At 43.9% G+C, this 25,898-nt stretch overlaps 1 protein-coding gene across 9 annotated transcripts in view; it reads left to right on the forward strand.

The window, feature by feature from the left end:
• The window catches only part of PBRM1 (polybromo 1), a 256,688-nt gene that overhangs the window by 32,944 nt on the left and 197,846 nt on the right, over positions 1-25,898 (forward strand). For all 9 annotated transcript variants that reach the window (XM_085898354.1, XM_085898359.1, XM_085898355.1 and 6 more), the window contains exons 5-7: positions 17,758-18,051; positions 21,846-21,959; positions 24,135-24,203. In XM_085898354.1, coding sequence (XP_085754480.1) covers positions 17,758-18,051; positions 21,846-21,959; positions 24,135-24,203 — 477 coding nt within the window. The remainder of the gene's footprint in view (positions 1-17,757; positions 18,052-21,845; positions 21,960-24,134; positions 24,204-25,898) is intronic.

Genomic DNA, 25,898 nt, shown 5'->3' on the forward strand with positions numbered 1-25,898 from the left:
GCAGGATCGTGATCACACCCAAGTTCTTTCAACAGACCGTTGATGTCACTGCAGAATGTCATCGTGTCTTCCATCTCAAATAACTCAGCCATGTCTCTGTGACGTGCTCTGAACAAGGATATCTTGGTGTTAGGTTCAAGTAGATTCCACTGCTGCAGCCTTGATCCAAGCAGCTCTGCCTTCGCCTTTGACAGCGAAAGATCTCTTACAAGATCATTTAAGTCTCCCTGGTTCAGAAGGTGTGATTCTTGAGTGTCGGGTTCAAAAGGTTCATCATCACCATCCTCTTCACCACTGCTTACAGCTATGTTCTGATCAGCTGGAGGTGTTGGAACGGGCTTCTCGTCATCATGAGGCACAGGTTTACGAGCAGAGACGCAGTCAGCGTACTTGATGTGACCTTTATTCTTCTTGTTGAAGCCGGCGATGCTTGTGCAGCAGAAATAACAATCATCATGATGATTCTGCGGCTCACGCCATATCATGGGCACCGCAAATGGCATGCTCGCGCGCTTGCCCACCAACCACTGAGTCAAGGTTGTGTGACAGCTTGTGCAGCAGATGTGTGGTGCCCAGCCCTGTTCTTGGTCCCCCACCTTACACCCGAAGTAGTGAAAGTAGGCGGCCTTCATTTTCACTGCTGTAGATATACTTCGCTGTTGATCTTTTTTGGTATACCGACCACAGACATAACAGAAGTTGTCAGGATGATTGGTACAGGAATGCCTACTCATCTTTATCTGAAAGAAAGAAATATAACACAAGTTAACAACAATTGTACGAAATAGACATGTTAAAGACATATGTAAATTTCATTGAAATCCTGACTTCTAGGCAATGGGAATATTTCTGTTCCTGAAAATTCTGACGTGATACAGCAAAACGGTTATGATTTTTGAAATCAGCGTACCCAAATTAGTCTTAATCACTTTACACATCTCCAGTAAAAAAAAAATTTTGAAATTTGTTGTTCAGTGTAATCTGCAAGAAAACTACACCGGAAAAACTATCTTGTCCACAGAAAGGATTTAAACGTAATGCCAGAGAAGTATATGCTGCATTCCTGGGAAATGTTGAGTTCAGACAAATAAATGCGCTGCCAGTTGATGTAGAATATGGAACTGAAGGAACAGTAGAAACTTTTGTGAAAAATAATACCTCATGGCATCGTTCTTGCCATCAGAAATTCAATGATTCCAAACTCAACAGACAAGTAATGGGGAAAAGAAAACATGAAGCCTAAGCTCCTGAGATGAGACGGTCAAAGCGGCAGTCGGTATTTGATGCCAAGTATGTGTGCATCTTCTGTGAAAAAACAGGCGACCAAAAATTACACAACTTCCAAAAATTTGGCACTGATCAGTCCCTCAGAAAAATGGCAACTGATATGCAGGATGACCAACTCTTGTCCAAAATAACAGAGGATGATTTAATCGCCTTAGAAGCCAAGTACCACCTGAACTGTTAAACACGATACAGAAACAGACATCGGGCTCATCGCCGTGAAGGTGTTTCTTCCAACACAGAAAGAGAACGAGCAGATGCCAGAGAGTTTGTGGAGTTGGTGTCTTATGTTGAGTTTGCCATTGAGGATGGGACATACCTGTTCAAGTTTTCAGATCTTCATGAGATGTATGAATGCCGTCTTCAAAATCTTGGGCATGATGTGTCAATTAACAAGAGCCGGTTGAAAAGCAGGCTTCTTTAACACTTTGCCGACACCGGTGTGCAAGAACAGTCAGATGGCAAGAACATTGTTCTTGTATTTCCAGAAGGCCTGCAACAAATGCTGAAAGATGCTCTGCATGAACATGACTATCAAACAGAAGCGCTACTTTTTGCAAAAGTAGCAAAAATATGCAGAGAAGAAATCTTTGGAGAAACACATTTCAAGTTTTCTGGCAGTTTCCCCCCTAAGTGCCAGACAATGCTTCCGAGTCTTACACTCCTGTCATCAATGATCCTTTATGGACCAAACTTGAAGAGCGATGTTAATGACACACAGGCTTCTCAAACAGTTGCCCAGTTGTTCCTCCACAATGCAAAGAAAAGGTACACGAAACTGGTGACTCCCAAACGACATTCTCCTGAGAGAGAACCTCCACTTCCAGTATACATTGGCTTGAATATCCACACATTGACAAGGAACAGAACACTCAGTGATCAACTGGCTAAACTAGAGTTGAGCATCTCATACAGCCGGGTTCTGCAGCTGGATAATAAATTGTCATCTGCAATGTATGACCAGTTCACTGCTGACCAAATTGTGTGCCCATCTATTCTCAGGAAAAGTCTCTTCACTGTTGGTGCACTGGATAACATCGACCATAATCCCTCTTCCACTACTAGTGGGGAAACTTAGCTAAATATAGCATAACAATTGTGCATTTTGTGAGGAAAGCACCAAATTTGGCTCACTAGGAGCCTATCATATTATGAACAGATTTGGATATTGGGCCATCTCAAATTCAGCCGCTGATGGCTGTGGCAGCCATTTTCCACTGCCATCAAAAATTTTGAGATGGCCCAATATCCAAATCTGTTCATAATATCATAGGCTACTAGTGTGCCAAATTTGGTGCTTTCCTCACAAAATGCACAATTGTTATGCTAAGTTGCCCCACTATACAGCCAAAGGATCGTTCCATGGAAGTGGTATAAGTGTCATCCAATTTCCTACAAAAGATAATCTCGGACGTGTTCAGGTGGCAACTTGCTTTCTTCCTGCAAATCCAAATGAGAAGCCTCACCTTCTAGATTCGTTTAGCATAGCTCAATCAGTACATCTGAAAGCATCAAATACCAGTGTACCACAGGTAATCATGACACCTGTAAATGGGAGGCTTGAAGAAGCAAAAGAAAAGGAGGAGACATGGATTCAGCATGCTTCCAAGCTTCTCGACAGAAATGCAAATGAGAAGGGAGACACTATCTCATGGGCGGCCCATCATGCATCTCAGCAATCACCTCCGCTCGATCCCCCTGCCTTGATTGCTCTTCTACCACGATTTCAAGAGAAGTCAGATTCACCAGCCATGATCAAGCACGCCATGAACATATTGAAGTCCATCACAGAGTTCCTCAACCCTGGCCAGATTCCAGTACTCACTTGTGACTGTCCAATTTTTGCGAACTGCAAGTATATTCAATGGACCTGGCCTGCAACTCACAGTGAAAATGAATTCCTGATCATGTTTGGGGGGTTCCATTTGGTCTACCCTGCACAGAACTTTGCAGTTGCAACTGTCAGAAATAACTTGCTTGCAACTACAGCTCATCACCGACACTATAGCTATCACACTTATTCCAGTTCTGTATGTTTCTATTTTGAACAATGAATTACTTGCGTGAGGAAGGGGGAGCTATCACTGTGTGTTTTAAACAAGGCAATAAAAATAATGATAGGAGAAACAACATGTAGGCTGACATGCTAATATTCTTTAGCATCTCAAGGAATCACTGGTACAAACTGGGACAGAATCACGATTATTTGTATAATGTATATGCATATTCATTTGATGCAACATCTATCATTTTGTGTCATTTACCCCTTTATTAAACCAGCTAACGGCATAATGATGAAGTGTAACTTATAATAGCTCAGTCTAAATTACTGGAAAAAAATGCTCTTGTGGTGTTTTAAATTCTGTAACTCAACGGGAAGATTATTATGAACTAAAGTCTCGAGATGTGGATGTTAACTAATCAAACAAATTTATGTGCAGACGGATCTAATACAAGTTTTTCTTTTGCTGGATGACGTCAGAATGATGTCGTAAATCTTTTAAACATTGTCTAAGAAGAAAAATGTCAATTGCAGTGAATTCCTTGACCTCGGAAACATATATTTTGATGTCAAAATGCGCTTAACACCTTAGTTCTAAGTCATTGATTTTTTTATAATATGATTACATAATAATAAGCTGATGATGTCATAATGACGTCAGATATTACACTTCCCATCATTTTTTTTGGAGCTTACTTTTTTTCTAGAAGGTATACCATGGAGATGCTTTGGTGAAAAAATTGTGCTTTTGTCCACCGTGTAACGATATTTTCATTATGGTACCCCACTATTAGATGCAATATTCAAATCATCTTGTTTAGGAGAATCCTCTTTTGATGTGTACAAAACCTTTTATCCATTTTTACTTGTCCTTTTATTCTGAAATGATCAGACACCAATTGAGATTGAAATAAAAAAATGGGTAAAAGATAGTTGTTCTTGTGGACAAAACAAAGGAAAAAAAAAAATAGTGGAATTGAACAATAATTTAAAATTATTCTGGGGGAGGGGGGGGGACAAGTGCGATATTATGTCGTAACTTGATTATTCATTTTAGTTGTCAACAAACTTTGATGCAAAAATAGCAGAAATTGTAATATTCTGGCACATTTAAATTTTTATGCAAGTGAAAGTGGCACAATGATGATTAGGCTATGTCCTGTTATGTTTCGTTCAATTTTAGAGATGCCAGATGAGGGGAATGAGGATGAGAGAGGATGAGCACGCTTGCATGTGTGTGAGACCATGAAGTACTGCATAGTAATGCAATAATAAATGATTTAATTAGTTCTTTTCGTTGAAAGTTATCACAAATCATTGGACATGCAGTAACGGCTTGAATTTGGTGGTGCTCTGGGAGCCTCAACATTGGTAAAGAGTATGGACTCGTAAAAGGTCGGAGATTTTTCCACGTGATGGTTAAATCTGTAGCTGCCACTTCTACCTCATTAAAGCGAAGTTTTCCCAACCGGATTTTTCGTGTTTTTTTTTTTTTCCTTTTCTTTTTTCTGTTATATATTCGTCCCTGTGTTGCCGTTTGTGTTTGCATCCAATTTTCCATTTTATTGGATCTTGTTGTACTGTATTTGTCAATCCTTGCGATTATTACTGACTATATTCTTAGGAACTTCTATATCCTGGCGGCAAAGTTATCTGTTTGTGTGCGTGTTTGTTTGTCACACTACTCCTACAATTCTAGGCCGCTTACATCTAGATTTACTGCATAGGATCAGCACAACCCCAATGAATGTATAGGTGTATTTTTTATCTTTGCCGGTGGTCTTGGGGGAGGGACGTGGGAGGACGCAAATTCTCCATGTAAATGTGTATCGTGTAGCGCCGCCTCCAGGTGAGAGAAGGTATTACAAGTCTCCACCATTTACAGTGCAGTATTCCTGTCACCACGTTTTCCAGTGTCATGAGGTGTTTTGAATGATGAGCAGTAGGTATATTTTTGCTCCTTGCATATAACCCGGGTTATTATGTTGTTGCGTATACATCGCCCAAATAAAGGTATGCATCAAAAGAACGTGCTGCGTGTTTGGAACATGATCGCCTGCAGGGCGGTCACTATTCTTGTTTGTCAAATTAGTTTTCGTGTTGTTAAATGCCTACTTTAGCCGTTCCTTGGACAGCCACTGTGAAAATTACATATCCCTTTTGTCTCCTGATTCCTCGTTTTGTTTCTTTCTTCCGAAGCATTTCACTTCAACCTCCTCAACATCTGATTTCTCCTCCTCGCTTCAAACAAAAACAAAAACTTTTTTTCCACTCCACAACAATTTCATTATACTTGAATTTCCTTCTGCTTGTACTCCATTCTTTTTTTTCTCCCTTTTATCAATATCTCCAAACTGAATCTTCATTGACTCTCAACGCTTCTTCATTCTTCCTTAAAAAGCATTTAAAATGTTTGAAAATGCTTCACTTTCTTATATCTCCGCCAGGAGATATAAGATCATTGGCATCTCCAGGCTTTTAAGATCATTGGCATCTCCCGCAATGAAGCTGAGTCTTTGGGCCTCTCACTCAATCACCGCAGGTTGGTCGGTGGTCTTTCTGTCTTCTACCGACTCCTCTCCAGCCTTGCCCCCCCTGCTCTCTCTGCGATTTGTCCCAACCACATTTCCACAGGGCGCTCAAGGTCCGCCAACAACCCCCTTCTGGTAAAACTACCAAAATCACGAATCACTGCTCATCTTCACTCTTTCATTCCTCTTTTTTCCCGCCTTTGGAATAAACTTCCTCACTCTATTCTTTCCCATTCTTCCCTCCAGGCTTTCAAAACAGCTGTTCACCACCACCTCTTATCTTCCCCCATCCAAATCCTCGATCTTTTCTACCCCCGATAATCCACCCATGCCCACTTCCTTCAATTCTCCTGCTTTCCTTCCTGAAAGTCCCTGTAATGTCCATCTTCTCCTCGCCATGTTCCCCGTCCCATCCCCATCCCTCTCCCTTCCACAGTTCACCTGTGTCTGTTCCCCAATGTTTTGTCCCTTCCACTCCCACCCCTCTTGTCTCATGCCTCCTTGCTGTGAGTTGTGTGTTAGCTCTCATACGAGCCTCGACCAAGGTATACAAAAAAAAAAAAAAAAAAAAAAAAAAAAAAAAAAAAAAAAAAAGGAGTACCCTACATGATCATCTTCACCACAAACTATTCATGTTGTTGTTGTTGTTGTTGTTGTTGTTGTTGTTGTTGTTCTTCTTCTTCTTCTTCACAAACATTATTTTCCAAAACTGTCTTGTCAGCTAAGTATTTGGTAGACCAACCCTCCTTCTACACCTCGAGCATCACCTTTATACATGCCTTCAATAATAATTCTTACCTCACATCCCATGATCTTTATCTCTGTTTGTCCAATTTGGGAATTTGGAATCAGCATTACCCCCCTTCGTGTCCTCTCTTTCTGCTCTCGCCCTCACCCCATCTCCTCAAAGCTTGATGTCTCCCCTTTCTGCATCCCTCCTCACTCCACCCCTCAAAGTTTCCCTCTCACCCCACCCCTCAAAGCTTCCCTCTCACTCCACCCCTCAAAGCTTCCCTCTCACCCCACCCCTCAAAGCTTCCCTCTCACCCCACCCCTCAAAGCTTCCCTTTCACCCCACCCCTCAAAGTTTCCCTTTCACCCCACCCCTCAAAGTTTCCCTCTCACCCCACCCCTCAAAGCTTCCCTCTCACCCCACCCCTCAAAGATTCCCTCTCACCCTACACCCTCAAAGCTTCCCTTTCACCCCACCCCCTCAATGCTTCCCTCTCACCCCACCCCTCAATGCTTCCTTCTCACCCCACACACTCAAACCTTTCATTTCACCCTGCCCCTGCACAGCCTTCCCCTCACCCTCCCCTCGCAAAATTTCACTCCCGTCCTGCACCCTCCCAACACCACCTCCCTGTCCATAACTGGGTAGAACTCGAAGATCCTCGGTTTCCACTCCAACATGACAGATCTCTCAATCTAGGCAGATGCCGACAAACCAGACATCATCTGTTTAACAGAATCCTTCACTCTGACAGGACATCCTCGATTCCTTAGATTCAATGTCTCTCCCAAGGTATTGTCTCCTCCGATCTGATAAGCCTTAACCTCGCTCTGGCGGCAAAGTTGCACTTTACATCAACAACTCAATTTCTCACATTCTACTTACTGATCTTACACCTCCCTACCCCCAGGAGCACCTTTGGCTGCAAATTCTTCTTTGCTCCCATCTCTTGTTTGTCAGTGTGTTGTACAGTCCTCAAAACACTGATTACTCCATCTACATCTCTCTGCCAGACAAAGTTTTAATTTTAACCACTCATCGCAATTCTTTCTTCCTCATGTGTGGCAATTTAAATTGTTGCCATGAAAATTGGCTCAGTGTTGGTACCTCTGGGGAGGATGTCGGAGATATCAAGCTGCAGTGCATCGTTTGGGAATGTCAAGATCTCTGACCTTGATTTCGCAGATGATGCAGTCATCTCTCTCACCAGTCATGGCACTTCAGGAAAGGACTTCTGTGACTCCACTGAACTGACTCGATCTGTGAACTTTCCGACAAGGATTTCTCCCAATGTCAAATCCTCACTTCTAGACTTTGTGATGACAAACATCCCTGCAAATGTCTCCTGCTATTTCTCTGCTCCAATTGGTTCATCTGATCATATGCTTGTGAGAGTCAACATCTCCTCTGGCAATTCTCAGAGATCTGCCTTAGCACCAGTGAATCTGGCAGTTTACTCAGGCAGATTGGCAGGGACTGCAATCAGCCTTCTCACTTCAGGACTGGTTTCCTCTATATCTACTACCCCTGATATTAACTCAGCCTGGGATTTTCCACAGAAACCTGCTCTCTTGTACACAGATCCATACTATCTTGAATTTAGTTACCCTTCTTTATTCCCAGAGTCGAGCCAGATTAGATATGTGGCTTACTACTCACCTTGGAACTCACAGTAGGGCGAAGAAGAATTTTGTCTCTCGGGACACTGGATACCATTGACGAGAGTCACAGGGCCAGGCTTAATGGCAGAGCGGAGCTGTTCAGGGAGTTGAGGCGTAAAACTGCACGTGTGCTGATGGTGGACAAGGAGGCCTTTGTGCGAGGAATCTTTGGGGGGTAAAGCATCACCTATGGTGAAGTGATTCTCATCCTGCTTACAGGGCAATTCACGCATTGCGATACTCCAAGCCCGTCCCTCGGTGTACTGCAATTAGAGCGGAGGGTGGTAGGCTCTTGACAGAGGAGTCCGAAGTGAAGACAGGCTGAGCTGGTTACTTTGAGCGGTTGTACCAGGCTGATCCAACAGCTGTTGAGTTGGATGTTACTATCCCTATTGCCAACCCTCCAATCAACTGTGATCCACCTTCATTTGCAGAAACACAGGCTGCGATGAACCGGTTGAAATGGGGTAAAGCTCCTGGGTTCTCTGGCATCTATACTGAACTTCTAAATGCTGGTGGAAATGCTGCACTCATGTCGTTGCATGTTGTTATGTGCTCTGCTTGGAAGACAGGCATCATCCCAACCGACTGGAAGAGGGGCTTTGTTGTCCCTCTCTGGAGAGGGAAGGGTGATCGCCAGGACTGCAACAACTAACGAGGGGTGACGCTGCCCTCAGTGCCAGGCAATGTCTTTGCTCAGATAATTTTTGATAGGGTTCACCACCATCTGCTTGAGCACCAGCACCCAGAGCAGTCAGGCTTTCCACCAATGAGGTCAACGATTGACCGTGTCTTTGCTCTTCGGGTCCTCACCGAACACAGATTAGAGTTTCGGCAGGGTCTGCTTGCAGCCTATGTTGATCCCTGCAAAGCATTTGATCCTCTGAATTGGGATACCCTCTGGAGGATTTCTGGTCCTCATGGGGTGCCATTAAAACGGATCAATCTGATGTTTGAACTATTCTCTGGTACTGAGAGTGCTGTGAGATGTGTTGATACCATCTCCAACTTATTTCCAGTTGTTACTGGAGTTCATCATCACAGGTGTGTACTGCCCCCCCCCCCCACACTTTTCAGCGCTTGTATGGACTGGATTCTGGGGAGGATGTCGGAGATATCAAGCTGCAGTGCATCGTTTGGGAATGTCAAGATCTCTGACCTTGATTTCGCAGATGATGCAGTCATCTTTGCAGAGACTCTGGATATCCTTTTGGGGGCCCTCAAGGTGCTGAATGAGGAGTCTGAGCCGCTGGGATTACGGATATCCTGGGTCAAAGCTAATATCCATGCTTTCAATGACATCTTGGATGCTGCGATCTTGTCTGTACCCCTTTGTAGTGAGGATGTTGAGAAATGGAGAGATTCACTTACCTTGACAGTGATATTCATGTCTCTGCTGGCTGTGAGTCAGAGGTCAATAGACGTCTGGGTTGTGCCTGGGGAGTCATGGATTCACTGGATCATGGGTTGTGGCACTGTCAGTACCTGTGCAGGAGGACTAAAGTCTGAGTCTTCAGGTCCTTGGTGTTTCCAATCTTGCTCTATGGATGTGAGACTTGGATTCTGACCAGGGATCTGAGATGGAGACTTAATTACTTTGGTACCAGGTCTCTTTGGAAAATCCCTGGCTATTGCTGGTCGGACTTTGTGTCCAACGAGCGGTTGCTGAGAGGGACTCAAATATGATTTGTTACCTGCATAGTCCTTGAGCGTCAGCTGCGGCTGTATGGACATGTGGTTCATTTTCCTGCTGCTGATCCTGCTCACCAGATTCTCTCAGTGAGGGAGCCTCGTGAGTGGCGGAGGCTAATGGGTCGACCACGTCCCTCATGGCTGCAACAGATTGATCAGCATCTCAAGGGCATGGGAATTACCAGGCATCTGCCTGGGGGATGGCCAGACGGAGGCTCCTGCAGTACCAGCAGAAAGTTGACGAACCAATGCGCTGCTCCGGCGCATGATCCCATACCCTACCTGACCTTTGTGTCCATGGTAGACTGAATACTGTGATGAGGCAGTTGCTCTAAAACAACTTGCCTTCTCTTCCTGGAAAGCAAACCCCACTGAAGGCAATTTTCGCTCATTTCACAAATCCTGCAACAGGTGTGTGTCCAATTTCAGGAGAGCCAGAAAACAACATCTATCCAACCTCAAGATTGAACTTTCAAACTTTCCTCCCTCCTCTAAAACCTGGTGGTGCCTTGTTGAGTCTGTCTTTGGAGTATACTCACACCCCTCCTTCCATCCCTTCCCTCGCTTCAAATGGCATCACAGCAGACTGATTGTGAGAAGGCTGAATGCCTCAATGCTGTGTTTGATTCCAAATTTTGTCTCCAACTCCTCGCTCTCTGTACCCCCCCCCTCTCCCGCTACCCTGTCGAACCCAACCACTCCTGAGAAGGTGGAGAAGTTTCTGTCAACTCTCGACTGTTTCTCAACTGAACTGGACAGCATCAGGCTCATATGTGCTAAAAGCCTGCTCTGCTGCTCTTGCATATCCTCTTTCTGCTCTTTTCATTGTCATTTGCGGTGGCAGGGGAAGGGGTTGGGAGTGCAGAGGGAAGGGAAGTGGAGGGGTGGGAGTGCGGAGGGGGGGGAGTGGAGGGGTCGGAGTGTGGAGGGGGGGGAAGTGGAGGGGTCGGAGTGCGGAGGGGGGGAGTGGAGGGGTCGGAGTGCGGAGGGGGGAGTGGAGGGGTCGGAGTGCGGGGGGGGGAAGTGGAGGGGTCGGAGTGCGGAGGGGGGGAAGTGGAGGGGTCGGAGTGCGGAGGGGGGGAAGTGGAGGGGTCGGAGTGCGGAGGGGGGGGAAGTGGAGGGGTCGGAGTGCGGAGGGAGGGGAAGTGGAGGGGTCGGATTGCGGAGGGAGGGGAAGTGGAGGGGTCGGAGTGCGGAGGGAGGGGAAGTGGAGGGGTGGAAGTGTGGAGGGAGGGGTGGGAGTGTGGAGGGAAGGGAAGTGGAGGGGTGGGAGTGCGGAGGGGGAGTGGAGGGGTCAGAGTGCGGAGGGGTGGGAGTGCGGAGGGAGGGGAAGTGGAGGGGTGGGATTGCGGAGGGAGGGGAAGTGGAAGGGTGGGAGTGCGGAGGGAGGGGAAGTGGAAGGGTGGGAGTGCGGAGGGAGGGGAAGTGGAAGGGTGGGAGTGCGGAGGGAGGGGAAGTGGAAGGGCGGGAGTGCGGAGGGAGGGGAAGTGGAAGGGCGGGAGTGCGGAGGGAGGGGAAGTGGAAGGGTGGGAGTGCGGAGGGAGGGGAAGTGGGAGTGTGGAGGGGTGGGACTGTGGAGGGAGGGGGATGGGAGGACACAGGAGTGGGGTGGGAGTCCGGACGGGGGGTGGGGGTTGGAGGCGGTCGTGGGAGGGGTGGGAGGAGGGAGAGGAAGGAGTGGGAGGAGGGACTCTGCATTGCCTGGCAATGCTGGGCACCCCTGCTAGTTAGCAATATAATAGTGAACCGTCTGTCACGTGCTGTGGAACAGCATTGTGTACTGAGTTTTCTGGTGAACGAATATGCGAAATCAGATGAAATTTATGGGCTAGTTGTACAGTTGGTGATGCATATATTTACACATTTGTGTTTGAGTCAGGTGAAAAGGAAAAAGGATGATGGACATGTTCATGTGAAATCAAGTGTTCCAACTCTTCAAACATTATCCACGTTGACAATTGGTTTTGGGTTATTGACACACCATTGTACATGATATTGCAGCAGCGACATATTGTGACAGTTCTGGGAACCGAAACCCCAAGACAAGGGCACACAACATATCGCCATTCCCAAGTCAGTTATTCCATTATTTTTGTTCCAGATAGGGTCCACCCTTGTGTCTAATTGGTTAGAAAGGGAATATGCGTTGAGGGATTAGTTAGGTTATCCCCACTTTTCCCCCATCTTCCACTTTTATCTTTGACCACATACATGATCGAGCACTCTCTGCTAACCACTACATTTGAATCTGCATGCCAGAATCAAACTTCCACGTCCACCACAATAGCCGATTCATGGAAATTTGTTCTCAATACCAGCGATAACCACCCTGCCTGCTTCAAATACACATCAGACTTTATTTCTATCTCACTCAAAACCCACCATTTAAGCTCACCTTTCCAGTCATCACCCCACCACACATCTCCATTTCCCGACAGTGCCGCTTCAACAATAACTACACCAACCTGCATATGCCTCAGCAATGCAACCACCTTCCTGCACCTCCAGATCATCATCTCGCCTCACCAGAGGATGCTTTCGGACACTGCTCACACCCACGCCCAGCGCCGCCGCGAATGGAGCCTGTTATCCATGGGCGCAAGTGTGAGCTCACCATTCCAGTTTGTTCCTGGTCCAGCAAAGTCCACCTTGTTATCCAGCATGCCATCTGTGCCCTTCCTGGGCGTTCGGGCAGCAAATGGGGACCACTGCATGATGGCCCCATGTTAAGTTGGGACTCGTGATTGTGGCACTTTCGGTATGTTTTAAGGACACTTCCAAACCAGCAAGCTTGCGGAGAGGGTGACGTCACATGAGAGCACATCTTGGGCAATGGGCACTCCGCGATTGGAGCCAAGAAGGCGATGCGTGACCCTCCCGGCAACAACGCCTACAAGAGGTGGGGAATCAACTCTGACCCCCGCTAAGCTCACCCCTCCAAAGATGCTTAAATAGCAGAGTTGGTTTCGAAGGAAAAAAGAGAGTGTTCGCCGGTCTGTGAGCTGTTTTCTGGTCACTGTCGAGAGGAACGGAGAGGAACGCTGGTGGAGGGAGTGGAAGGTCCGAGCACCTTCCAGTCCAGGCGCAATGTGGAGTGAGAGGCTAAACCAGCAATGCCACCCATTAGAAAGTGCCATTTCTTACACGTTCTTTCTCTCTTCCGACTCATCTACTGTGGACGCACAAAGACTAAACAGCGAGGGCAAAGCCTGATCAAACGTCCTTTTAAGAGCAACTACTGACTCGCACCCTGTCCATCAGTGGTGAAGCTAGAGTTTGTGGCACCTGGAGCGGAAGGTCAATACAAGCACCCCACAGGCACTGGCATAGTCAGGAAATTCTATTGGGGGCGGGGGGCATATGAAAGAGGTCTACGCTTCCCCAGTGGGCTCTGCAGCCTAGCCCTGGAAGCTGTTCAAAATGAGAATAGATTTAGATTTAGTTATGATCTCCTGATTTGATTAGGCTAATTAACTGCAAAGAATCCTGAGAATTCCCATGTTTCTAAACACATGCCATGTTAAGGTGTATAGAGCAGTTTAATAAGTCCTTCCATGACATGACATTATAATTACAGAATTAACTAGAAGGGCACTCAGGAGAGCGCATACCTTCACCCTGTAATGCCTGATCCACGAGAACATGTCTGGCCCAATACATTTTTGAAATATCATGCTACATATCGTTTTTGAGCCTGATCTCTCAATGGTGAAGAATCACTTAAAAAATTATCAGATCCAGATCTGGATCTGGATCTTCACCAAAATCGAATCAAATTGTCATGGTCACACACTCAACCTGTCCACAAAGTTTCATCTGAATCAGTCCACACTTTTTTTGAGATATCGTGCTATTTATTAGTTTAGCCCGATCAATGATAATCGTTGAAAAAATTATCAGATCCGGATCTTTACCAAAATCGAATCATTTCTTCGTTTTCACACACCAAACAAGTTTCGTCCGAATCCATCCACAACTTTTTGAGATTTCGTGCTTTATATCCTTTTTGGCCCCATCTCTCAATGGTGAAGAATCACTTTAAAAATTGTAGTATTCGGATCCAGATCCAGATCTTCACCAAAATCTAATCAGTTCATCCTTGTCACACACCCAACTTGTCCACAAAATTTCATCCAGATCCGTCCACAACTTTTTGAGATATCCTGCAAACAAACAGACAGAAAGAGGTAAAAACATAACGTCCTTCACCTTCGGTGGCGGAGGTAAAAACGAAAAGAATGATAACATTGTAACAAAGCATTTATTAATACTAATGATATTTCACAACGATAATAATATTAGTACCACTTGGCAATAATAACGAACGTATAATCTTCACCCTGGTCCAAGCAGACAACAACGACATCAAACATGCATGCAGCATGGTTCGGTATTTCTATGGCCTAAAGACTAGAGCTGATGAGACAGAGCAGCAGAGGAAGGTAAGGCGAGATGTTCTCCCAAGGAAGTGTACGGGGCTTTCCAAAGGGGAGTCTGATGCACCAAACTGATCGCCATGAGTTTCTACATTGGTTAGACCAATGAAAATTACAGAATGCATATTAAACCTCATTATGCAAGATAAGAGATCTCCGCAGCAGGCAGCCCCATAATTACTAACACCGTAATATGGATTTATTTACTCTGCGGAGGTTTATAGTAATTATGAAAAATGTTAAACCGGATGGAAAGTGTTTGTAAACATCAACATGACATTGACACGGAGCACGGAGTTTAAAATGTAAAGCGTGGTTCTGAAAGTTGCTTCTCGTGCCCCCACGAGTCCATTGTATTATAATTTATATACAAGACAACCAAATGGAGCATGAAGAGGTTTTTTTTTGAGTGTGCCATTTGGTGCCCTATCCACTTCGTTCTTGGGCCGGTAGCCCCGTTCGCCCCACCATCACTACGCCTATCCTGTCCATTCTTAATCTAAAGCACTGACACCGCACCCCGCTCACACCTCTTCAAGATGTACCCTGACTCCTCTTTACCCTTCACCTCCCCCACCCTCACCTTCCCCGCACTTTGGACCAGCACATGCCGGTGTATTTGTGCCAGGTAAGCAAGGAGGTTGCCAATGCCTCAACTTCTCTTATATCTCTCTCTGATCTACCCTTTATCCCTCAGACTGGCAAGCAGCATCTTCTCCTTTCTTTGCAGATCTGGATAAAATCACAAACTGGTCCAACACGTGGAACATGTCTTTCAATCCTGACAAATCTCACACTCTCACTATATCTCTCTGAAAGGACCGTCTGGAACCCCCCCCCCCCCCATCTACTTTCTCAACAATACTCTTGAAGTCCTTTCATTCAAGCTTCTGGGTCTCACTCTCTGCCATGATCTTTCTTGGGAAAGCTACATTTCCAACCTGGCCTCCAAAACTAGTCGCCGACTGGGCATCCTCTGTCGTGCAAAGTTCTTCCTCGGCCCACCTGAGCTCCTGACCACATACACAGCTTTCATCCGCAGCTTGATGGAGTATTGCTCTCCTCTCTGGGCTGGTGCTCCTGCCTCCCACCTTTCCTAGCTTCATGCTGTGGAAACCAAGGCATTTAGGATCATTGGCATCTCCCGTGATGAGGCTGTCTTTGGGCCTCTCACTCTCTCACCGCAGGCAGGTCAGTAGTCCATCTGTCTTCTACCGTTTCCTCTCCGGTCTCACCCCCCCCATGCTCTGTCTGCGATATGCCCCCCACATATTTCTGCAGGGCGCTCAATGTCCACCAGCAATCCCCTTCTGGTAAAACTACCAAAATCACGAATCACTGCTCACCTTCACTCTTTCATTCCTCTTTTTCCCGCCTTTGGAATAAACTCCCACACTCTCTTCAATCCCATTCTTCCCTCCAGGTCTTCAAAACAGCTGTTCACCACCACCTCTTATCTTCCCCCATGCAAAACCTCAATTTTTTCTACCCCCATTAATCCACCCCAAACCCACATCCTTCAAATTCCCTGCCTTCCTTCCCGAAAGTTCCCTGTCGTGTAAGGTCCTGAAAGTCCCTGTGGTGTCCATCTTGTATACCCCGTGTTTCCCGCCCCATCCCTCTCCCTTCCACAGATCTCCTAATGTCTCTATTCCCCACTATTTTGTCCTTCCTTCTCCCGCCCCTTTTGTCTCTTGCCCCCCTTGTTGTGCATGGTGTGTTGGCTCTCAAACGAGCCTTGACAATGTAAACAAAAAACAACAACCTGTCGGCAGCTGTAATGTTAATATAAGAAATATTGTATAAGCTAGATCGATCGCAGTAACTCTCCCTTTGCTATTGTATGTATGTCATGTCTTTTGTCGCACCACACAAATACTGTATGCCCCTGCTGCATGGATGCCCCTGTGAATAAACCTGTCTTCACTGTGCCACATGTTTTTCCTCTCTCTCTCTCTCTTTATTAAAATAAACCCATGTTAATTGTTCATCTTAACTGGCTCGTCCTGGCCTTTCCTTCATTGGTCCAGTACAGTCCGCAGTATTGTTAGACGGGAAGTTTTACCCCAAGGGATTTGCTCTTGTTATCCGTACTCACTGTTCTCGCTCGGCCATACTTAAATAGATAGACTGGTACATTCTGAGGGCTCAGACATCAATTGATGGTCAGCTCCTCAGGTACACGCTATCAGTCGAGAAACCCTGTTAGAGTTGATAACTTGATTGATGTATGTGGTTGCTTCGCAACTTTCTGGGCCGCGGAATTATCTGCGGCATCTCGACCGACAGGGTCGGGCGTTCGTGAGGACTCCAAGTGCCCTCGTGGTAATCCCTAAACCCCAAGTCCGCAACAATATCATTATACTACGTGTGGAAGTCATTGATTCTCACCCGCAATTCAAAAAAGCAAGAGTTGTATGGGTTTCAGGACTCTCCTTTGATATGATTGCAGTTAGGCCAGGAAATGCTTAACTAAACCATTATAGTCTAGATTTGTCACCCTGTGCTTTCCATCATTGGGCTTCAAAATGATTTATTTATTCATATGCAGCCGGTGTCTGTTTGGCTGCATCATTTTTTGGGGGCGCACCTGTGCCGCTGATGCGATGCCCCCTGTTCCCAGGAAGCTGGTACTCATTTTGCCTGCCTCAGAAGGATGAGGGGTTGAGTCAACCCTCCTGGTGTGAATTCGGCCGTTGACAGGGGCTTGAACTCAAGGCCTTAAGATCTTAAGCCAGCCACCTTAACCGTTAAGCCACCACCAGGCCTTCAAAGTGATGAGTATTTGAAAGCAGATGTTCTAAAATGGCTGTGTACCCATCCAAAAAAATTTATTTTTATTTTTTTATTTCTTGGCATTGTGACATTTCCACCACGATAGGGCAAGTGTGCATTTTTTTTTTTGTTTTTTTTTGTTGAGGGGAATACCTTGATATATTACATTTTGCATTTACTTCACTTGAGTTGGCAAGCTATTGCCAGCACTCTGGCCAAATTTCAAATTTCTGCTCTGACCTACAGGCAGAACTACATCAGTGGAATAGCAGCACCATTCAGCAATGATGCAAACCAGCAGCCACCGTACTGTGCACAAAATAAAGAGAATGATTCTCTTCACTTTGAGTTTCTGGGACAAAAAGAGCACATTAACCTTGAATTCACTCGTTTGGATGTTTGAAGTTTGAGATTAAAATTTTTTATTTTTATTTTTGTAAATACCTGTGTTAACTGGAAATGATGGGCCACCTAATTTCAACACTTTTGGGGACATAACCGAAACCACTGATATTTTGTCAGCTCTCCATTGTTGATGTTAAATCCTGCATCATAATAAAATTATTTCTTTTCATGGACTGTTTGCTTATATTCTCTTCCCCCCTCCTCCCCCCTTGTTTTAAAAAAAAAAACAACAATCAAGGAGGGCAGTCAGGAAGCACAAGATGCACGCTTGCTAATGGACATGTACCTTGCACGATATAATCAATTGCTGGCAGAGGGTCACAGTGGACATGTGGTTGAACGAGAGCGAGGACGTGAAGAAAATGTGGGAGATGATGAAGATGCGGATGAAGAAGAAGGAGAGGATATGAATTTGGTAGAGGAGGATGAAGATGAGATAGAAGAGGAGGAAGAAGAGGATGAAGATGAAGACGATGAAGATGAAGATGTTAATCGTAAGGAAAATCTTGAAGAAAATAGTTCTGGGCATTCGGTATGGAATACAGGCACACACATTTTTGTCATCAATAAATTTTGATTCACTGTCCTGTCATTAATCACCCATTATCTTCCTACCTTTAGTGTTACCCCTGCCCTTCTGCTTTGCCTACCCTTCTATTTTACCTACGCTGCTGTGTTTTGCTGACAACGTATATCATTTACGAATGTGTCATTCCACTCAAATTAATCGTTGGCTTTGCACAAATATTATGCACTGACTATAAAATGCATCAACCTTTGCTGACTTTTCTTCTTCGTCTCTCTTCGTCTTCCTCTTCATTTTGTCTTTTTATTTATTTGTTTACTTATTTCATGAAGTAATCTAGACTCATGGAGTAGCTAAATGACAGGGTAGAAGGTCCACATACTGGCAGAGAATAAAATGGGAAGAGGGAGACAATAATACCATGTGAGTTGATAAGTGGCGGAAAGGAAAGGGTTAGCAGAAGTATAAGAGACCAGAGATGGATAAGGGAGAGAGTATGAAGTGATTATTGAATTGGTGATTATTATTGATTGAAGAGAGCATGAAGGTAGCATTCTTGAAAGACTGGAGGGAGGGGGCATGAGATAACAGACACCGAGTGAATTCCACATATGAGAGGGTTGAGAGATGTTGGAATGGAGGTAAGAATTCAGCTTAGAATTGGGGAAGGTATGGGAGATAGCATGAAGTGATTATTGAATCACTTGGCTATCACCGATGAGTGCGTTGATGAGTACACTGTAGTCACCAATTAATACCTGTGAAGGTGTTATTGTATGTGAGGGAAAGTTTGCAAGTTGATACCTTCAAAGGAGATAAAAGTCATAATAAGGTATCCATAGGGGAACCTCAGGATAGATCATGCTGTAGTGAACCAGAAGAGTCTCGAACTCATGGAATGAGGGAAAATGGATAAGCAGAATGGAGGCAGACCTATGGCTTGGCATAATCCATGCGTTTGCCTGTTGCCCTGCTGAATGATCGACTGATCGTTGATATCAGATGTTTTGTCCATGCATCGAGGATCGAAACTTGGCAGATTTGTCTCTTTTAACAGACAGTTTTTCGAAGATTCTGATGGTGCTTGATACATGATGTCTTAGAATTTATTCCAATTTTTTGTTGGTGGTAGACATATGATGTAAACTGGGGAAAATTCACGTTTTTAATCCTCAATTCCATTTTTATTTATTTATTTTTAGGGCTGCCGGAAAGGGCCAAGTCCAAAACGACTAAAATGTGAAAAAGAGGAAATCAGATTTTCAGATATTTCAGTGTGCCCTAAATCAACCTCTGTGATTTTCATTGTTGTGAATCTATGGGGTAATGACTTTCAAAAAACGTAAAAAAAAATATATTTGAGGGTGACTTGGGGCACAGCCCATAGGTGGTGCTACAAATCACTACTTCTCACTTTTTATGGACCTATTCCCAGGGTAGCCCGAAGTACTCCAAGGTCTTGTATGAATATAATGATAACTTAGTGTCTCCTCTTCCAATTTATGTACAAATTATTGAAGTGTACTGAACACGTGGAAGTATCGAGGGCACTTTTGTCAAGAAGTGAAAGTTCCTGTTTTTCAAAGATCGATATCTCGATACATCCCAAGTCAATACGAGTGAAATCAGTTTTATTTAGTTTATAGGCATGTCTAGTATCTGTGGTAAATATATCTCTGAAGTATCTTGTCTCATTACCCCTTATGTGCAGGTGTCAAAAAATTTATGTCTTTGCAGTCATTTTGGCACCTCCATTAGTGAGAAAAAGTTTGTGAACCCTTTCGACTTTTCTGTATTTCTGAAAAAATTTGACTTAAAATGTGATCAGATCTTCGTCTCAGTCCTAATCTACACTGTAAGAGGTGTGTGTGTGTGTCGCCATTTTTCTCAGAGATGGCTAAACGGATCTGTCAAACTTTCAGAGATTCATGTTTGAGCCCTGAGGAGTGTTTGAGGCAAAAGCAAAATTGAACATTTTGAAAAAAAAAAGTTCGTCTCTTGGGTTTTTCTTTTTTAATCGCTCTACAGTGCCTAAGCCTTTGTAGCTATGTGAAAGGTAATACTGAATGATCACTGACCACATTCCTTTGTTGGTGTAGGGATGTATTGTAAGTCCCCACAAAAAATAGACCTGGCAATACCGGACAACGCCAGACACTCCTGCTAGTAATAGATAAAGATAGGCTGATTAAACAAATAGCACACATACAAAACAAAAATCTGCTTTTTCATTTATTTATTGAGCAAAATGACCCAACATTCAATTTCTTTGTTGGAAAAAAGTATGTGAACCTCTGGGTTAACCAGCTCAATTAAGAGGGTAATTACAGTCAGGTGTTTCAATCAATGGGATGACAATCGGGAGTGAGTTTTGGTGGCCCTTCCCTGTATGAAAAACATAAAATGTTTGTCACCATCAGTCTGGTCTTCACCACACAGGTTTGTGTAAGCGTGTAATGCCCCGATCAAAAGATATTTCTGAGGATCTCAGAAAAAGAGTTGTCAATGCTCATCGGTCAGGAAACTCGAAAGGGTTACCAAATCATTTGTAAAGATGTTGGACTCCACTAATCCACTGTCAGGCAGATGTTGTACAAATGGAGCAAATTCATCACCATTGTTACTCCTTCCAGGAGCGGTCATCCAACGAAAATTACTCCAAGAGTAAGGTGTACAATAATCCAGGTCACAAAGAACCCCAGGGTAATGTCTAAGGATCTGCAGGCCTCTCTTGCATTGGCTAATGTCAATGTTCGTGAGTTCACCATCAGGAAAACACTAAACAATAATGTAGTTCATGGCAGGATAGCAAGGAGGAAACCACTGCTCTCCAAGAAGAACATTGCCACCCGTCTCAAGTATGCAAAAGACCACCTGAATGATCCAGAAGTTTATTGGAGGAATATTCTGCAGAAAGACAAGTCAAAAGTGGAACTTTTTGGCTTAAATGAGAAACATTATGTTTGGTGAAAAACAAACACTGCATTCCAACATAAGAACTGCATTCAAACTGTGAAGCGTGGTGGTGGTGGGTGAATCATGGTTTGGGGCTGCTTTGCTGCCTCAGGGCTCAGACGGCTTGCCATCATTGACAGAACCATGAATTCTGGATTGTACCAGCAAATTTTATGAGAGAATGACATTGCATCTGTCCGTGAGCTGAAGCTTAACAGAAAGTTGGTCATGCAGCAAGACAACGATCCGAAACGCACAAGTAAATCTACAACAGAATGACTGAAGCAGAAGAGATTTTGTGTTTTGGAATGGCCAAATCAAAGTCCAGACCTTAACCCAATTGAAATGTTGTGCCAGAACCTGAAGCGAGCAGTTCATGCAAGAAAGCACACAACTATCTCCGAGTTGAAGCCGTTCTGTGAGGAGGAATGGGCCAAAATTCCTCTAAGCCACCAACATGCAGGACTGATCAAGAGTTACAGGAAACATTTGTTTGAAGTTATTGCTGCTCAAGGGGGTGCCACCAGTTACTGAATGTAAAGGTTCACTTACTTTTTCTGAAAAAAATTTTGAATATGGAATCATTTTCTCCAATAAATAAATGAAAAAGTAGATTTTTTTGTACACTATTTGTTTAATCTGGTTCGCTTTATCTACTATTATGACTTAGATGAAGACCTGATCACATTTTCGTCAAATTTATGCAGAAATACAGATAATTCTAAAGGGTTCACAAACTTTTTTTTTTTCTCACCACTGTATATCATAGCTTATGTACTTTAAAAGATGCTGCTAAAATAATTGTGAATCCGTTTACAATGCAGTACTGTGCTTCCTTTTTACAGCGAAGAGGTGCACTTAAGGAACAGTTACAACAGTTGTTTGAGACTGTGGTTTCCTTAAGTGACTCAGCTGGACGACTAATCAGTGAACTCTTTCATCGACTACCATCTCGACAGGTCAGTATGTTGTTAAATTTTCGGGTAAAATAATTACCTGACCAGTATCCCACTACCAGCCTGGCAGCAGCTGCTTCCCTCTCTGCTGAACTTGAATCAATCAGATGCTGATGTGACACTTGGATTTTTTTTTTTTACTCAAACTCTTTAAACTTAAAATTTTAAAACTTCTTTTTGGCATTGCACTATTAATATTCTTCAGGACATCATCTGTAAATTAGAATGTTGGTCTTGAAAGTAGAAAAACATGAGTTTAAGTTTTGACTTCTGCAAAAGTTATTGAACTGTGGATTTCTTTCCTTTATATTGGCCAATAAATTATTTCCACCTTCATTCTTATTTTAGCTTTCAGCCTTGCCTTCATTCCTGTTCCACTTCAAACTTTTTGCTTATGCAGATAATGATTTAAATGTTTACTTATTTGAGAAATTAATTCATCTTTGGCTTTGCCCATTCTCATGATGTTTCCTGGTAGCTCTACAAAAGGATTAAAGTTGTGAAGTTCCAAGCAATCGTGAAAGTAATCACCGCTCATCTCCACTCATTTGTTCCTCTTTTTTTTTTCTTTTTTTTTTCCACCTGTAAAAACAACTTCCACATCCTCCAGTCTTATTCTTCCCTCCAAGCCTTCAAGACAGCTGTTCAACACCATCTCAGATCATCCCCAATCCAAGACCATAATCTTTTCTACCCTTGTTAACCCCACCTCAAACCCCCCTCCCCCCCTCCTTCCAAATTTCCACTTTTCCCTTTTGAGAGTTTCCTTCTGTATCCATCTTGTCCACCCCATTCATCCTTAGTGGGGCAGATAACAGCAATTTTTGAGAGGAATCGTTCAAATGATGATGCAAGCATCAAATTGGGCACATTTGTTCTCCAGGGGATTCTTATCAAATCTGCCTGATTGGCCATTTGAAAATCCAAATTTTGAAAAATTTGAAAAAAAAAACTTCAAAAAAGTCAAGATCACAAATCAATGTTGGATGCTGGCTGAGATTGGTGAATGTTTCAGAAACATCATCAAAGACGTTCCAAATCTGCCATGCAGTTTTCTTCCCTTTACCGCGGAAGGCAGACACGACGTCACATCCAGTGAACGCATGGAAGTATGGGATCCCTCTAGCTTTCTCAGGCCCTATTGCAGAAACTACTTCATGGACTGGAATCCATTGCACCTTGGCTCTTTGGCCAAAGGCAATCCACATGTTCTCAAGACCTAGTTCCTGTAAGGATGGCAATGCAGATATTGCTATGACTAGTACGTCCGTGTCATTAGCCTTAATGATAATGGACTTGCTACCATCCGTCGTTGCATCCCTGGCGTGTACAAATATTCGAGTGTCAGCTTCTTCATGACAACATGGAGACACAGCATCCAGTGACTTCCTTGTGTTGCTAATGGAATCTTCTCCTTTTGTGACGATGACTGTGCTTGTCATCCGTGCTTCACACATCTTTTCCGCAAGGAAGTGAAACAGCTCAGTCTTGTTGCTGTCATCTCAAAGAAAGCTTCTCCAGTTACTTGGGGTCTTACTGGTTCCTGTTGCTCTTCTTCTGATTCCTTGCCCCCTTTTCGACCTTGCCTCGGACTTCAGACTTCACTTCTTGTACACATCAAACACTACGTCCACCCTCTCATACCTGATACCACAGGATTCCACCTTTGGGATGATGTCTTCTTTAGCATAGTCATCAAATATCTTTGAAGTGCATGGAGGTTGGGCATTGATAAGTGCTGAGCCATCAATGATGACTGCATCTCCCCTTGGTTCTCTGTCTGGGATGTTCACTTGCGCTTCAAGAATTTCAGCCAGCTATGACTTCAAATTTTTTTTGAAGTTTTTATTTTTATTTTTTGGCCAATCGGGCAGATTTGATCAGAAAGCCCTGCAGAACAGAAATGCCAAATTTGATGCTTGTATCATAATTTGCACGATTTTTCTACTATCTACTACACTACCTCCCCACACCCATTCTTTGTTCAAGTCTGACTCTTTCTTGACCTTCAACTCTGCTGTTGGTGTTTCCTTCACTCTCTCTCTACTGTGCATTTTGTCCTGTTGTGTCCTGATCCGTTCAGTGTACTAGTGCTAGCTCTTCCATAAGCCTCAACTGTGTAGACAAAAATAACCTGAAATATTTTTATTAAAGGATGATTTTCTCATTTTGTTTCAGCAATACCCAGATTATTATGAAGTAATTAAAGAGCCCATCGACCTGAAAATGATTGCACATCGTATTGAGGTAAGCTGTCCACCACTGTTTTCATGTATGTACAAATGCAACTTTCATTACCTTTTAAATCCCTTCCATTTTAAAATGCAAGTAGGTATTGACCAATTATTTAATCCAGTTCACATCTGTGTTTTTACAGCTTTTGAAAATATGATTGGTTTTTTTTTTCTCTCAGATGAAGGTGGTGCTGCATTTCGTTTCCATCTGTAAACATTGAGAAAGTGATGGTGGCTTTTTATTTAAACTGCTGCAGCCACTGTGATGGTACTTGGTAGGGTGCACCAGGATTTTCGAAAGATGCGAGGAAGACGAAGGATTTAAACCATGTGTGAGCACCACCTAGCAGATCTTATCAAGGAAAATAAGGAAATTAGATGTAGGAGGAGGCCGTTCAACTCATCATGTCTGTACGACACCAACACCAGATTACTCTTGGTCAAAAGTTTTAGAACACCCCCATTTTTCCAGTTTTTACTGAAATTTAAGCAGTTTAATGTTTCAATGCACTCTGAAATTAAAGCATAGACCAAATAAACAATTGCAGATAAAAAAGAAATCATGGAATCGTTTTGTTGAACAAAATTTAATCTAAATTTTGACTCGTCAAAGTAGCCACCTTTTGCAGCTATAACAGCCGAACATACTCATGGCATTCTTTCTACAATGGAAATCAAATATTGTTCGGAAAGTTCTTTCCAACATTGCTGCAGAAGTTCCCACAAATGTGTTGCACTTGTAGGTTGCTTTTCTTTCACCCTTCTGTCCAGTTCATCCCAAACCAGCTCGATGGGGTTTAAGTCTGGAGACTGTGCTGGCCATTCCATGATTTGAAGCCAACCGTCTTGTTCTTTTCTTCTAAGGAAGTTTTGACATAGCATGGAGGTATGTTTTGGGTCGTTATTTTGCTGTAGGGTGAATCCCTGACCAACGAGGCGTAGACCAGAGGGTATTACATGGCGCTGCAAAATGCTGTGGTAGCTCTTTTGGTTCAGGGTGCCAGTCACTCTGTGCAAGTCGCCGACTCTGGATCCAGCAAAAGAGCCCCAGATCATCACGCTTCCTCCTCCATGTTTGACAGTTGGTGTCACACACTGAGGAACCATCCTTTCGCCTACTCGACGGCATACAAAAACCTTGCGTGATGAACCGAAGATTTCAAATTTTGATTAATCGGTCCACAAGACCTTCTTCCAGTTTTCAGTAGTCCACTGGCGGTGCTTCATGGCCTAGGCAAGCCTCTTTTTCTTATTTTGCCATCTTCGCAATGGCTTTCTTACTGCCACTCGACCTGTCAAAGCTGCAGCTCGAAGTCTTCTCTTCACAGTTGAAACTGAGACTTCCTTACTTCGACCAGTGTTAAGCTGTGCTTGAAGCTGCTGTCCTGTGAGCCGCCTCTCACGCAAGCTCTTGACTCTCAGAAACTTGTCTTCTGATTGTGTTGTGGCTTTGGGTCTGCCAGACCTCTTCCTGTCAGAGTTTCCTTCAGTTTCCAAGTGCTTTTTGATGGTGTAGAAAACTGTACTCACTGTCACCTTGGCTTGCTTTGCAATTTCTCTAAAGGAAAGACCGACACTTTTAAGGGTTATAATGGTCTGTCTGTCTTCCTTTGTTAATTGTCTTTTTCTCACCATAAGGATGGCAATATACTACTTCCTGCAGTGCAATATTGTCCAAATAATGCTTCAGAGGGTGTAGCAACACAGT

Source organism: Eptatretus burgeri, chromosome 10 (assembly GCF_056783735.1).
Source record: "Eptatretus burgeri isolate ZD-2024b chromosome 10, Ebu_testis_v1, whole genome shotgun sequence".
Taxonomy (NCBI): domain Eukaryota; kingdom Metazoa; phylum Chordata; class Myxini; order Myxiniformes; family Myxinidae; genus Eptatretus; species Eptatretus burgeri.